At 42.7% G+C, this 16,017-nt stretch overlaps 1 protein-coding gene across 1 annotated transcript in view; it reads left to right on the plus strand.

The window, feature by feature from the left end:
- The window catches only part of PHF7 (PHD finger protein 7), a 13,554-nt gene extending 1,734 nt beyond the window's left edge, over positions 1 to 11,820 (plus strand). Inside the window, 11 exon segments of the mRNA XM_006771822.2 lie at positions 186 to 280; positions 1,491 to 1,543; positions 1,941 to 2,032; positions 8,061 to 8,162; positions 8,528 to 8,652; positions 9,131 to 9,290; positions 9,842 to 9,948; positions 10,419 to 10,535; positions 10,941 to 11,065; positions 11,276 to 11,328; positions 11,330 to 11,820. Of these exon segments, the coding sequence (XP_006771885.1) occupies positions 186 to 280; positions 1,491 to 1,543; positions 1,941 to 2,032; positions 8,061 to 8,162; positions 8,528 to 8,652; positions 9,131 to 9,290; positions 9,842 to 9,948; positions 10,419 to 10,535; positions 10,941 to 11,065; positions 11,276 to 11,328; positions 11,330 to 11,500 (1,200 nt within the window). The 3' untranslated portion in view covers positions 11,501 to 11,820.
- The last annotated feature ends 4,197 nt before the right edge of the window (positions 11,821 to 16,017 follow it).

Here is a 16,017-nt window from a genome sequence, read left to right on the forward strand (position 1 = left end):
GGGGGGTGGCTTTGTCAGTTAACACATGTAAAATGTCCCGAACAGTTCTTGACACGCTTTAATAGCTATTGGCCATTACTAGCACTGATACTGGGTGGGTCCCTTATAATCTGTTGCTTTGACCCTGTGGAACTTGATCACCAACTGTAGGATTAAATTGCTGACCAAGCCCTGTTTATTTTCAGAGCTGGAAGAGTCTCTATTATCCTCTAATAAATAGAATTCGAGGGAGGCTGCAGCGAATGAAGCCTATAAAAGAGAAGGCGTGTCGAAGATTCAGGTAAAGTAGGTGACCTAAGGGAATTTGGGAGACATTATTCAATGGCCGGTGGTATGCACTGTACCTTTCTCCCCCTTTGCATGGTGTTGGGAGCGAGGGTTGGGTAGTGTGGAAGCACACACCATTGGTATTCTAGAAGCTGCCCGGTAGCCTATCCTCCCACGAAAGTGCTGACTCTTGGACCCTACTCCTAGGTTCATACTGGCTCTAACACTTGCTAATGAGGTGACCTGGGACAGGTTACTTAATTTACTTATGCCTTCATTTCCTCCTCTGGAAAATATGCAAAATAATAGGATGCACTTTTTTAAAGATTTTTTAGAGAAAGAGCAAGGGAGAGAAACATTCATGTGAGAGCAAAACATTGATTGGCTACACTCCCCCTATTAGAGATTGAGCCTGCAACCTGGGCATGTGCCCTGACCAGGAATCGAACCCACAACCTTTTGGTACACTGGACAACATCCAACCAACTGAGCCACGCTGAGCAGGGCAATAGCACTTTTAAGAACATTCTATAGATTCATTGAGCTAACACATTAATAATGTCTAACAATAGGAAATTATTAACCCAATTTAGTATCATTTAATTATGATTTGTGAATGTGATACCACCTGAGATTCAGAGTAGATGGCAGAAGAAACAGTAAAAGGGAATTTGCTCCTGAATTCATTCAATCAACATTGTCAATACAGGCACCAGGAACAGAAAGATGGATACTATCTCACACAATTCGAGCAATTCAGTCGGTATGTTTTATGCTTTCAAAAACTATGACATAGAAGCCCTGGCTGGGTGGCTCAGTTGGAGCATCATTCTGTGTACCAAAAGGCTTTGGGTTCGACTCCCGTGCAGGGCATAGACCTAGGATGTTGGTTCCATCCCTGTCAGGGTGTGTCCAGGAAGCAGTTATCAATGTATCTCTCTCATATTGATGTTTCTCCCCCCCCCCCTTCTTTCTTAAAAAATCAATGGAAAAAAGCAGTCCGCAAGCCGACGCTCTATCCACTGAGCCAAACTGGTTTCAGTGAGAATTTAAAATATATATATATATATATATATGTGTGTGAAATAAAAGAAACTGATGTCTTAATCTTTAGATATTCTGATACTTCATCAGACCCATGGATGGGATTTTGAGGGAAATGTTACAAGAATGTTGACAGAATCCTCAAAGACTACCCTGTACTTCTTCCTTCTCTTGTATAGAAAATCTGCCAAGACGAGGAGGGCGACCCAGGGGAAGCCATCTTCAGGGCCTGGTAAGAAAGACTGGAGGTTTTGTTCAGCTGATGGCTCCCCGCCTCAGCAAAGACTACCTGTATAGGGCAGCAAACTTGGTCCTCTCACTGTCGAGCCTACTTCCTTCCCAGATTATCTAAGATGCTGAGAACTCAGGATGTGTAATTTTTAAATGTCACATCCAAAGTTCAAGAAACAAGTTAATAAGGCCATTTAAGACAAAAAACTATGAAGTGAGCAATTGTAGCCAACTCCTTCAAATGTGGCCAAAATGATATAAAGGCCAAGTGATACCAAACAATACTTCATCCCAACCTCCCTCCTTATCAAAATGACCCTCTTCCCAATACTGTCCTCCTCTGAGTTTGCAGAGAGATGGTTATGCTCCCAAAGTGAGTTCTTAACGTTGTCTTCCAGTATGCCGGCTATGCCTCCAAGAACCTGGGGATCCTGAAAAATTAGGGGAATTTCTTCAGAAAGACAATCTCAGCGTGCACTATTTCTGTCTTGTGAGTATAAGGCCCCCTTTGCTTTGAATAGCTCATCGCTTTTGCTATACAGTCTGTTCTCTGTTTTTGTATCCAGCCTCAGATCCACAGCCCTGTTTGTTTTCCTTAATACATTTTTTCTTTTAAAATCTATTTTTTGAATAGTAATATACATACCTGGTATAAAATCTTAACAATATAAAAATATATACAATAAAAAGTCTCTTCCCCAAACAGTATTCCCCATCTTTCTCCTTTTCCCCATCTACACACACACACACACACACACACACACACAGGGGCCTTGACTTACAAGTTTAATTCGTCCCGAGACCGAGCTCGTTAAGGAGCTCGTTAACTCAAATTACTCTATCAACTCAATGCAAAAAATCAGCCAAGAGACAGCTGGTATCTCAAAAAACTCGTTAGTTGGGACACTCGTAAGTCAAGGCCCCACTGTATATATGTAATCCTAATATGCAAATAGACCGAAAGGTAGAGAACAGCTGAACAACCGGTGACCACCAGGGGGTGCACGTGGAACATGGCGGACGACAGCCACAGTGGGATGGTGGAGCAGGTGAGTGGAGAGCGCCAGACCAAGGCAGGGCGCCGGTCACTGTCATCAGGGCAAGCCTCTGGTGGTTACTGAAAATTCTTTGCTTCCGTGCCACGGTCCCAACCAGCACTCGCACCCACTGCCGGCGCCAGAGCCACCATTTGCACCTGCTGCTGGCACCCAGCGCCGGCCCCAATTGCTGGGCACCGTCAGCGGGTGCAAGCAGCGGCTTCTGGCCCTAATTGCCCCTCAGGGCTTCTCCACCTCCCCCTGCTCCTGAGGCGTGATCGGGGCAGCAGCTGACACTCTCACCCCACTGACGGTACCATCCCCGCTTGCACCCGCTGCTGGGTGCTGGCCCCAATTGCTCAGCAGGTGCGAGTGGGGCCAGCATCATCAGCTCATGGGAGTGACGTTAGCAGGAGCAGGGCTGCGGCAGATGGGACCAGGGACGCAGCAGAAGGGGCCAGGCGGGAAGAGCCGGGGTGGGGGTGCAGAAGATGGGCTGAGACCTGCCCCTGTGCCCACAGCAGCCTCACATCTCAGTTCCTTTCAAGGTGCACGAATTTGTGCATTGGGCCCCTAGTGTTATATATATAATGTATGTCCCCATGTAAACACTGAATCAAAATAAATATTTCCATCATCCTACAAAGTTCCCTCCTCCCCTTCCAGTCAGTCCCCTCAGATAATCACTGATCTGTAGATTACTTTTGCCTATTCTTACCCTTCATATAAATGGAATCATACAATTTGTACTCTTGTGTCTGGCTTCTTTCACTCAATGCAGTGTTTGAGAGATTGATCCATGTTGTTGCATGCGTTGGTAGCCTTTTTATTCCCCAATAGTAGTCTGTTGTATGAATATATTTTAATTTGTTTATCCACCTGTTGATGGACATTTAAATTGTTTCCATTTGGGGGCTATTTTCAATAAAGCAGCTGTGAACATTCATGCACAAGTCTTTTTGTGAACATGTGTTTTCACTTCTCTTGGGCAAATGCCTAAGAGTAGAGTTACTAGTTGTATGTTAACTGTGTGTTTAACTTTATGTGAAGTTGCCAAGTCACTTTCCAAAGTGGTTGTACCAATTTACACTCCCACTAGCAATTTATGAAGTTCCAGTTGCACAATATTCTTGCTAGAACTTGATATTGTCAGTCTTTTAAATATTACCCATTTTACAAGGTGTGTGCACTGTGGTTTTAATTTGCATTTATCTGATGACTTAAGTATTGAGCATCTTTTCATGTGCTTATTGGCCATTTACATATTTTCTTTTATGAAGTGTCTGAACAAATATTTTGTCCATTTTAAAAATTGGATTCTGTTGTCTGATTGAGTTGTAAGAGTTCTTTTTTCTTTTTTCAATGTTTTTTATTGATTTGAGAGAGAGGGGAAGGGAGAGGGGGAGCCCGTATGTGCCCTGACTGGGAATCAAACTGGCAACCTCTTGGTGCATGGGTTGATGCTCAACCACTGAGCCACACCAGCTGGGCTTTAAGTGTTCTTTATATATTCTGGCTACCAGTCTCTTTTCAGTTATGTGTATTGTGACTATTTCCTCCCTGTTGTGGTTTGCCTTTTCATTTTCTTTAGACCCCAGAGGTCTCAATGGGCACCCCGCACAGCTGAGATATCCCTCCGGAACTTGAGCTGCTGTCTGGGAAGCCCAGCCAGCCTTTTGCACCTCCGCACTGCCTACCAGTCTCTATGTGGTCTCCACGTTTCGTCCTTGGTTATCAGGGTTCTCTCCAGCTAGTCTTCAGTTGATTATTCAGGATGGTTTTTCTGTATTTTAGTTGTAATTCCAGTTTAGTCCTGGGAGCATGTCAGTGTAGCTTCTACGTACTCTGCCGCCATTTTGGAATCTGTGGGACAAGTCAGTTTTGATGGGAAAGAGAAGAGTGGCTGAATAAGTCTGTTCTAATTACAGTTTTAATCTCTTCCAGAAATGTAATCTTATCTTGTCTGGGATTTTCTGTTTTCATTTTATTAATGATGCCTTTTGAAGAACATAAGTTTTTAAATTTGATGAAGTCCAGTTTATCAATTTTGTTTTTTATCATTAATGCTTTTTTGTGTGTCCCAAGAAATCTTTGCCTACCCATTGAATTATCTCAGTGTCTTTTTCAAAATCAATTGACCATATATCTGTGCATCTTAGTGATCTATTTATGTTAATTGATTTGTAAGTTGATTCTTACACCAGTGCAACACTGTCTTGATTGTGACTTTGGAGTGTCTTGAAATTAAGTATTGTAAGTTGCATTATTTTCCAAGATTGTTTTGGTTATCAGTTCCTTTAACATATAAATTTTATAGTTAGCTTTAAATTTTTCTCTTAAAAAAAGCCTTTCGGAATTGTGTTGGGGAATTGCATTGTAGAATGGACAAACAATATTGAATCTTCCAATCCATGGACATGATATAGTGCACCATTTGTTTGGGTCTTTTAAAATATATCTTAGCAATTTTCTAATATATTTTTATTGATTTCAGAAAAGAAAGGAAAGGGAGAGAGATAGAAACATCAATGATGAGAGAGAATCATTGATCGGCTGCCTCCTGCATGCCCCCAACCGGGGATCGAGCCCACAACCTAGGCATGTGCCCTTGACCGGATCGAACCCAGGACCCTTCAGTCCACAGGCCGACTCTCTATCCACTGAGCCAAACCAGCCAGGGATAGAGATAGAGATAGAGATAAGAAAGATCAATGATGAGAGAGAATTATTGATCAGCTGCCTCCTGCACGTCCCACACCAGGGATCAAGCCCAAAAACTGGACATGTGCCCTAACCAGGAATCAAACCATGACCTTCTGGTTCATAGATCGAAGCTCAACCACTGAGCCATGCCAGCCGGGCAGCAATTATTTTTAATGAAGAAGACTTGCACATCTTTTGTTAAATGTATTTATAAATATTTTGTGATTTTATGCTATTTTAAAATTTCATTTTCAGGTTTGTGGCTGGTATATAGAGATGCAATTTATTTTTGTACATTGATTTTATATCTTGCAGTCTTGTTAAATTCAAGTATTCAGTAGTTATTTTTGGTGGGTTTTTTTGTAAGTACCTTAAGGATTTCCTATGTATATAATTATGTGTGAATAAAGACAGTTCTTCCTTTCCAATCTTTATGTCTTTTATTTATTCTTCTTGACTTTTTGTACTAGCTGGGACCTTCAATCTAGTGTTGAATAGAAGTTATGTGAGTAAATATCCTTCTCTTGTTTCCAACATCAGAGGACAGTATCTAATGTTTCACCTTTAAAATTTGATGTTAGCTATAGGTTTTTCATGGGTTCTTTTCATTATATTGAATAGGTTCCCTTTTATATCTAGTTTGTTGGAGGGTAACATGAACGTGTTTTGAATTTTGTCAAATACTTCTTTCTGCATCTATTGAGATGCTCATGATTTCCCCCCTTAATTTGTTGATGTGATTTGTTCTAGCCATTGAATTGTTTTATGTTAAACTAACTTTGCATTTCGGATATAAACCCTGCTTGGTCATGATGTTTTATCCCTTTTATATGGTGCTGGATTCAATCTGTTAATAATTTTGTTCGTTTTTACATCTATGCTCATGAGAAAGATTGGTCTGTGATTTTCCTTTCTGGTTTTGGTGTCAGGTCTTGATTAATTTCAGTGCATTTACAAGCACATACATTTCCAACATAAAAATAAACTATACACAGTGTTTTGTATTTGTATTTTGCTTTTTTATGGTCATCCCATATTTAACATATTGATTTAGTTTTTTTTCTTTTTAATAGCTAGTTGGTATTCCATGGTATGGTTACACCAAAAAAGTATTAAAACAAACCCCTATTAAAGGACATTTAGATTGTTTCTAATCTTTTTTTAAAATATATTCTTATTGATTTCAGAGAGGAAAGGAGAGATAGAAACATCAATGATGAGAGAGAATCATTGGTTGGCTGCCTCCTGCACACCCCCTACTGAGGATCAAGCCTGCAACCCAGGCATGTGCCCTTAAACCGGAATCGAACCCAGGACTCTTCATTCCACAGGCCGACATTCTATCCACTGAACCAAATCAGCTAGGGCTGTTTGTAATCTTTCACTGTTGATTTTCCTGTTTATTAATGCATTGTAGAAAACAGTAATACTTAAAAGTATATATAAAACTGAAATCACTCATACAGTCCTAAAGCTCTGAGATAATTAGTGTTGAAATAGTTATGTTTTAAGCCTAATTGAGAATATACGGCTATAATCCAAGTGTCAAGTTGTCTAACCTTGTAGGGTCACCTTTTCTTTCATGTTGAAATAACCTGAATCCCCATTCATATAACATGCAATTACTGTAGGAAGTCCAGCACCCTCTCCAGTATTTTTGGAAGATTCTTGGAGTGGGGCTGGGATGCTGAACACATATATGTACACATGCGTTATTTATGAATACATAACAGTTTAGTTTCTTTTTCCTTGATTTCCCATTCTTGACTCTGCTTTGGGGGCTTTTTAGAAACAAAGGGCCCTTTAAAATGTGTTTTTAAAGAAAAGTTCAATTCCTCCCCTTTCGCAATAAGGCAGAGTGACTACAATTAGAACATTTTAAAGCCCCATTTCCCTTCCTATACAAAGCACACTCTGAGAAGAGTATTTATTCTATACCTAGGGGTCAATACAGCAGAAGGGGTAAGAGTGTGGGTTCTGGGGGCCTGGGTGTGAATGCCAGTTCTTCTGCCTCCTTGCTGTGTGACCCCAGCCATGCTTGCTTACCGTGCTGCACTTCAGTGGCCTCCTCTGTAAGATGAGGATCACAGTAGCATCTGTATCACAGGGTTGTGGTAAGCCTAAAATAGTCAATATCCAGGGAATGTTTCCCCAAAGTGCTCAGCACACAAAAGCAGCCCTTAATAAATGAGAGGCACAAAGGTGGGTAAGAGCTCAGGTCCTGCAGTTCTCTGGTCCCCACCTCTTAAGGTGGTTATGAGGATTAAATGAGTTCATATTTGAAAAGCACTTAGAGCAGTGGTTCTCAACCTTCCTAATGCTACGACCCTTTAATACAGTTCCTCATGTTGTGGTGACCCCCAACCATAAAATTATTTTTGTTGCTACTTCATAACTGTAATTTTGCTACTGTTATGAATGTAATGTAAATATCTGATATCCAGACTATTTTCATTGTTACAAATTGAACATAATTAAAGCATAGTGATTAATCACAAAAACAATATGTAATTATATATGTGTTTTCCGATGGTCTTAGGCGACCCCTGTGAAAGGGTCGTTCGACCCCCAAAGGGGTCGTGACCAACAGGTTGAGAACTGCTGACTTAGAGCATCCAACTTATAGTTAAGGTTACGTAAGCCTTTATTAAGTAAATTACTCTGTAAAATCATGTATATTCCAAGCTCTGTTTCTACTCTGTCCTCCTCTACCCCACTGCACTTTTTCACTGATCATCAATGTTGACAGCCTGGTTCTGCCGGTCCCCCACTCCCCAGATTCTATCTAGCAAGCTGCCTCAGCGGGGCCAGTCTAACAGAGGTTTCCACGGATTCCTGCCTGAAGACATCAAAAAGGAGGCAGCCCGGGCTTCTAGGAAGGTTAGAATCCCCCTGGAATGAGGGCCTTGGGCGAGGCCTCTTTTCATACCTCCCTGATCATCCCTGCCTCGGTTCTTTTCCCCTAGTTGCTAATTTAGAAGTCAAAGGACTCCTGGATTTCCCAACTGGTCCTTCTCTTAAGTTCCATGCTTCTCTGGGGCATAGTATCCTAAGTGAGGAGAGGGAGCGACATCCTGGGAAAACAAAATAATTCAGTGCTGCTTGAAGCTCCAGAGCTTTCAGGTCCACTGAGGAAAGGGAATGCTCGTTGCTTCACAGAATTTCCATTCCAAAGAATGACATTCCACAGAATGTCTGTTTGTCTTTCTTGGGATCCTGAGCACTGCCTGGGATCTCATTTGCAGATCTGCTTTGTGTGCAAGAAAAAGGGAGCTGCCATCAACTGCCAGAAGGATCATTGCGTCAGAAACTTCCATCTCCCTTGTGGCCAAGAAAGGGGTTGCCTTTCACAATTTTTTGGAGAGTACAAGTGAGTGATGAAGGGGAAAAGTCGGGTTGCCCTTTAGCAACTTGCTTTTAATTAGCCACTAGTCAAATCAGAGTCTAGTTCTCACGGGCCTGTTTTGATTCACCAGGGAATCTGTCCCTCCATTCAATAATGAGAAACAGTGTCTTGACTTGGCAATTTCACAGGGGTTACTTCTTCCTTCCGTCCCCTTCTTAAATTACAAACAGCTGAGGTTCTTAGACAGCTGCTCAGAAGGAAGTGGGGTTTTCAGGAATGAGAGGGGCTGTAGAGGTAGTCCCGGGAGTTTTGTGCTCAGTGGGAGAGCAGCTGTGAGAAGGCTGTTCTTCACCCTCCTTCTCCTCCTCTCCATCCCCTCCCCTCTGAGCACGGAGGAGGTTCTCTGGGCACCAGCCTGGGAAGTTGATTGCCCTCCCTAAGTCAGGCAGCTGGAAAACTCCATCAAGATAAATCAAAACCAAGTTTATTTACTCTGCCACAGATCATTTTGTGAAAAACATCGCCCAACACAGGACATCCACCAGGGGAATGTGGGAGAGGAAAGCTGTGTCTTGTGTTGTGAAGACTTATCCCAAGCAAGTGTTGAAAACATCCAGAGTCCATGCTGTAGTCAAACTATCTACCACCGCAAGTGCATACAGGTGGGGCTTTCTCTGCCCAGAGGACCTTCCACAATTGTCCTAGTTCAGAGCCCCCTGGGAATGCTCAGGCAATCTCAACAGGAGGCCTGTATGCAGGGCTGGTTCCAGGAAGTCAGAGGAAAGTAAGCCCAGTCTCTGGTCACCCTTGACCTATAGGACTCCTTCATGATAAGATTTAGACTGAGCAAAAAATCCTCAGGATGACTAGGACATCGTAGAATGAGTCAAGTAGCCTCCAAATAGCTTGCTTCCTCGGATGGAAGGAAAGAGAAACATATTCAGGTACCTGAGCCCTACTGGGTTAGCACTGCCAAGCCTTGTGGCCAGAGATGACAGCTAAGGCACTCCTGGGAACTTTCTTAAGCTTTTGGTCCCTGGTCTAGCACTGTAATATGCAGCCCTCCACCCTAACCCACCCAAATTCCTTTTCCTGTAAGCCCCAGTCAGGCTTTCTTAGCAACATTCTCTTTGTGAGATGAGGGTGAAGGTGGAAATAAGGTCATCAAAGATAGAGTTTTTACAAACAAAGTTTTTCCATGTTTCTCTTACAGAAATATGCCCACACATCAGCAAAGCATTTCTTCAAATGTCCACAATGCAACAATAGAGAAGAGTTTCCTCAAGAAATGCTAAGAATGGGAATTCACATTCCAGACAGGTAGTGGAAACTCTAAAGCAGGAATTGAGCCAGGGACTGGGTTGCCTAGATTTCTAGAGAGGAGGTGAGCGTGAGGATAGTTTGGAGAATGAAGAAGCAGCCAAGGCATTGTTATATGGTGAAGAGGAAATGGGTAGAGGGTGAGCGTTTCAATTATCAAAAGGAAAGGGGGAGGATTGAGAATTGGGGGATAGGCATGTTTCTGAAAAGGGTGCTTTGGGGATCAGAATTCCCTGGGTGAGGGATAGGTTCTCCAATTCCAGTGTGAAACTAAGGAACCCCCATGTTCCATTCATTTGGCTTCAACCCTCTCCCACTGTTAGGCAACCTTCCCAACCTTGCTGAAATTATTCAGGCAGCCTGTTGAACTCCTTTGCTGTGCTAGTTTGAGTTCTTTCTAGTTCTTCCCAGGTGGACAGTGGTTTCACCAACCAATGATGTGTCCCTTACTGTTTCTTCTCCCACTGCAGAGATGCTGCCTGGGAACTCGAACCAGGGGCTTTCTCAGAGCTGTATCAGCGCTATCAGCATTGTGATGCCCCCATCTGTCTGTATGAACAAGGCAGAGACAACTTTGAGGACGAAGGGTAGGGAAAGGCTTCTGGCTAGAAAGATCTTTCATCAGTGCCATCTTAGAGTTAGATCTTGGCACAGTTATTAAGAGCAAAGAATTCACTTTTGTCTGCAGAACAAAGGGCAAACACATCGCAGCCCCAGACTCATTCACGTGAACAGGCCCCTCTGCAGGCCTGCTTCTCCTTGAGCCCAGTGGAGAGATACTCAGGGCCAATTCCTTTTCAAATCCGCCTTTCGAGTGTCTGTGCCTAATTGCAAGGTCCTGAGATCAGCACACAGCCACACATTCATCATGGGTAAAATGTACAGCAAACGATGCCTGGAAAGCCCTCAGCAAAGGCCTATCTTATAGTGACATCCCAAAGCGGTAGTTAGTGTTATATTTGTGCCCACAACCCTTCCTTGTCTTCCTGTAGGAGGTGGAGCCTTGTTCTATGTGCTACATGTGGATCCCGTGGAACCCATAGGGACTGCTCCTCTCTTAGATCCAACAGTAAGAAATGGGAGTGTGAGGAGTGTGCACCTTCGCCTAAAGTCACAGGTGGGACTGAGGGATGGTCTGGTCTAAGGACTGGGGTGGGATGGGGTTGGGGGGACTTGTGGTGCCTAAGAAAGGAGGAGGGCATGCCACCAGATGGGGACTCCATGGTGCCTTTAGTTTGGGAAAGAAAGTGGCTATGGAAGGGCTTAAGGACCTGCACCTGGGAGAGAGAGGGCTGAGTTTTCCCCTCTCACCTTTCTTTCACCACAGACTACATATCTGAAAACTCAGGTGACATCCCCTGCTGCAGCACCTTCTACTCTGGGGGGGCATGACTGCAGAGACACCAGCCTGGAAGAGAATTCGGGCCCTTCTTGGACTGATTGGCCAGAACCTTCTTTATTAGAAAAACCAGAATCCTCTGGTGGCAGGAGGGGCCACTCCTGGTGGTCCAAGGGTGTCAAAATCACTAAAAGCTGCAACAAATACAAGTAACAGCTTCTAAGTAGTTGCTGCCAAGCACATTTGGTTACAAAGCTGTGCTCCTCCACCAAGTTTGGGAAGGGAGCCCTTTGGGACTGTAAGACCAGGAAAGGGGAGCAGCAGTGAGACTATGAACAAGGAAAGAGAAGTCCCAGATGCCAACTGCAGAACATGTGTATGGCTATGGTAGCTAGCACCTCTGCTCTTTCTGTCTGATTCCCAGAAGGCCCTTTCTTCTCTTCTTCCACCAAGATTGTTCCACCCTCATCTGGTGCTCATATGCCTCTCTTACTTCACCCAGGTTTGTTATGCAAATAAAGGCTTTCTCTCCATTGGTGTCTCCTTATAAATTCACTCTGGATTTTATCTAGCACAGTAAGGAATCTGGAGGGTAGAATGAGGGAATAGGAAAACTAAAATTCAAAGACTTAAATGTAGAATTTTCAATTTAGAACATAGACACATTGCTTTGGAGGCAAGTATTTTGCAGGGAAATCGACTTTATAGAGACAGATATCATCATTGTGCAAATAAACACACAGGTTCTCATTAGGGAGGAGCCAGCAAAGGAGTCCACACTGGACTGAGAAGAGGCCACTACTACAAGGCCTGGGGCCGTGGACTCAGACAGGCCAGGGACTGCCGTGCTCATGTGGGGCAGAAGGGACTCCACTAACCTCCACAGCATGAGTGAAGACACACCTCCACACACACCTTCTCAGCCTGGTGGCTCGGGCATTTCCGGCAGGTAGGGAGCCAGGCCAAGACAGTTACATTAAGCAGGCAGCTAGGATGAGAATCTGGCTGAAGGTCTTGGGAGAAATTGAATAGAACCTATCTCAGGTTTGTTTGTTTATGATGATTTTGTGTGATTTGGATTAGTAGGGCGAACTCAGGACCAGCACTAGATAGTGAGTTCTAGGGGGCTCCCTGGGTCTTTGTCACTAACGGCAGAGGATGGGGTTTTTGGTTCAAATATTGCTGTTCCTGGAGATTTATATCGAGTTGTGCTCGCCTTCAGATTTGAACAGTTTCGCTTGGAATCACGACAGTGGTGGGGGATTGTAATTTGTGTCTTTTTGTTATTTAATTATATAAACAAAGTAATATAGACTTAAAATCTTAAAGAAGTACAAAAAGGACTATAATGAAAAATAGTCTATTGACTCACCCTTCCTACTCTTAGTCCTCCCTAAAGGCAACAACTTTCCACTTCTTTTAGCCACTTCTTTCTTTAGGAATCTTAGACATTATTGACTTCCTATTATGTTACATAAATTTCTAGAACCTTTAAACCTTACCCTTTTCATTCTATTTTATAATTGCATCACCATTTTTAAGCCAGGCAATATACCATGATTGTTTTTCCTCTCCTGTATATTTTTTAGTGAAATAAATACCTGCCTTTTTATAAAATATATTTTTATTGATTTCAGAGAGGAAGGGAGAGGGGGGGAGAGAGAGAGAGAGAGACATTAATGATGAGAGAGAATCATTGATCGGCTGCCTTCTGCACACCCCCAACTGGGGATCGAGCCCACAACCAGGCATGTGCCCTTGACCGGAATCGAACCTGGGACCCTTCAGTCCACAGGCTGATGCTCTATCCACTGAGCCAAACCAGCTAGGGCACCTGCCTATGTTTTATTTGCTATATACCCATGGGTAATTCTTCCCAAATGTTCCACATGATCAATTACTTCAAAATACAATTTTCCTCATAGTCCAACTATCAGATCACTTCAGTTGCACTTCTTTTCTGGAAGATCTGCCTCTGAGAACCTACTCCTTCTGAGCTAATGCTTCCTGGGCCTGCCACACAACTATCAACCTAGGCCTCCCCATGACCATGCCCTCTTTCTCCATTTTCTCTCCCATGAGTTCAAGGACTCCGTGCTATAATTCCTACCCTAGATGTTCAAGGACTCTGTGTCAAAGCTCTGCAAGTGATGAGGTTTATTAATGTCGACTTTTATTTCACAAACAGTATTTTGCTGTCTTGAAGAATCAACTCTTGCAGTGATGATTCACAACTGAAAAGACACTTTCAAGATTAAGACTTTAGTTTCTTAATCTAGAGTTTCTCCAGGCATATTCTCAGACATCTGGGGTAGTATCTTTTCCTTTAAAAAGAGTTAATTTGTATACTAAAGTGTGAGAAACATCATCTTAACTGAAAGTAATGGTCTTCTAACAGTGCCCTCTGGACTCCAGCTGCAGTGGGTGGGAGGTGGAGCTTATGGCAGGGGTAGTAGGGATAAGTGGTGCTTTTTGTCACCCAGACATTCAGCTACCCGATCACCATGTGCCGTTGGTACACATACACACACACACACATTCACCTCACATCTATTAACTATTTCTTACACCTTTATTCTCCATTGATGTGAATAGCCAACCTCATTGTTATAGGCTATTCTTCATCTGGGCCTAATAATAATCAGTCATTCTCTACTAAATAATTGGGCTTTTTTTCTTAAATAAACTTTTAATTTGGGATTGTTTTAGATTTACAGAAAATTTGTGAAATTATTAGAGGGGATCCCCATTTATCCCAAACCCAGTTTCCCCTATTAGTAACATCTTACATTAGTGTAATACATTTATCACAATTAATGAACCAATGTCCATACATTGTTATTAACTAAAGCCCATACTTCAATCAGATTTCCTTAGTTTTTACCTAATGTCTTTTTTCTGTTCTAGGATCCCATCCTGGATACCACATAGAGTTGAGTCATCATGTCTCCTTAGGTTCCTCTTGGCTGTAACAGTTTGTCAGATTTTCCTTGGTTTTGATGACCTTAACAGTTTTGAGGAGTACTGGTCAGGTATTTTATAGAGTTCCTTTCAATCTGGATTTCTCTGATGCTTTTCTTATGATTAAACTAGGGCTATGGGATTGGGGAGGAAGACAGAGAGTTAAAGTGCCTTTGTCATCCCATCATATTGAGGTTACATACTATATCAACATGACTTCTCACTGTTGATGTTGATCTTGATCATCTGGCCAACGTAGTGTTTGTCAGATTTCTCCACTGTAAAGTTACTCCTTGTCCCCTCCTTTCCATACTGTATCTTTTGGAAGGAAGTTATGCTATGTAGCCTACAAATGGGGACTTATTCCCCCTCCTTCCTTGAGGAGAGCGTATCTACATAAATTATTTGAAATTCTTCTGCACAGGAGGTTTTCCTGTTCCCTCCCAGTTATTTATTTTGTTAATCATTTGTATCAGTATGGACTCGTGGATATGTATAGTATACTTTGGGTTATAATTCAATACTACTTTATTTTGCTGCTCAAATTGTTCTAGCTTTGGCCATTGGGAGCTCCTATGTCCTTTTTACATATCCTTATTAGTGTGTGTTTGTGTTGTTTTTGAGTGCCTCTTTACTTTTTTGGCACTTCAAGATGCCCAGGCTCATGTTGTATATTTTAAATACCTATTTTCACAAATAATGTGCCTATTAGAATTAACTACTGTTTTATTTTATAGCGTAGGACCTAGAACAGATAGTTCACTTGTGAAGGATTGAAATAGATATTAATAAAATTTTTCCAAAGTATCTGCTCTCCTTCCTCTAATTCTTACCTTTGTAAGACCCATAAACTAGGACCAGAAACCTCAGAATCTCCTCCTGCTTCCTTTTATGCTCAACCACCCTCTTTCTTGTCAATTTGACTATTTTCAAATGTTTGCCTTCCTTTTCATCCCATCGCCAATGCTCAGTTCAGACCCCTGGGCCTCACAAGACTGTAGCAAAAGCCTTTTCTCTGCATGGTTTCCTAGGTCCACTCACTTTGCTGACACATCCACCCCTTTCCCTTCTGCAAATTATCTAAGACATCTGTTAGCTCTTTACTTAGGATGGCCCCCACTGAGATTGGCATCCAAGGCCTTCCACGAGTGTGGTTCCATTCAGCTGCATCTCCTAGGATGCCTCACTCTGGGCACTGCCCTGGCTACCCTGACATAGTGGGCCCTCATCTTGGGATTCACAGTCCGAAGGGCCCTAACCTCTATCCTCAGCCTGTTGGACCCAGCACAAGGTCCAGTTCTTCATCCCTAGGTGCTCTCACTGGATTCCACTTATACCCCTATTGTAGCCCACGTCATTCTCCGTCTGGTCTACAGTTGTAGATCTGTCTCTCCCACTAGATTGGGAGCCCCTTATGGGTAGGGGCCTGTCTGTCTTATTAACCTTTATTCCCCTCGTGGTGTCTGGCTCGGGATTCCACAGTCAGAGGCAGTTCAATATCCGCTGGACTGATGGATATGCTCATACCCTGTATATTCACATGCCTTGTTTTGCTCTCAAACACCAGAGGGCACTGTTAGCATGTTGTGGAGGAAGACCATAACCCTTTAGACCTAGAAGGTTGAAAGTGGCTAGTGAAAAGCTTGCTTCTATTTTTGGATGCACAGGATTTTCTGCTCTTCACTTGTTTGAATCACATCCCTTTGAGTTTATTCATGAATTGTGCTTCTGTTGTGTTTAGAGATTATTATGAGAGTTAGTAATGACAC

Source organism: Myotis davidii, unplaced genomic scaffold (genome assembly GCF_000327345.1).
Source record: "Myotis davidii unplaced genomic scaffold, ASM32734v1 scaffold725, whole genome shotgun sequence".
Lineage (NCBI taxonomy): Eukaryota > Metazoa > Chordata > Mammalia > Chiroptera > Vespertilionidae > Myotis > Myotis davidii.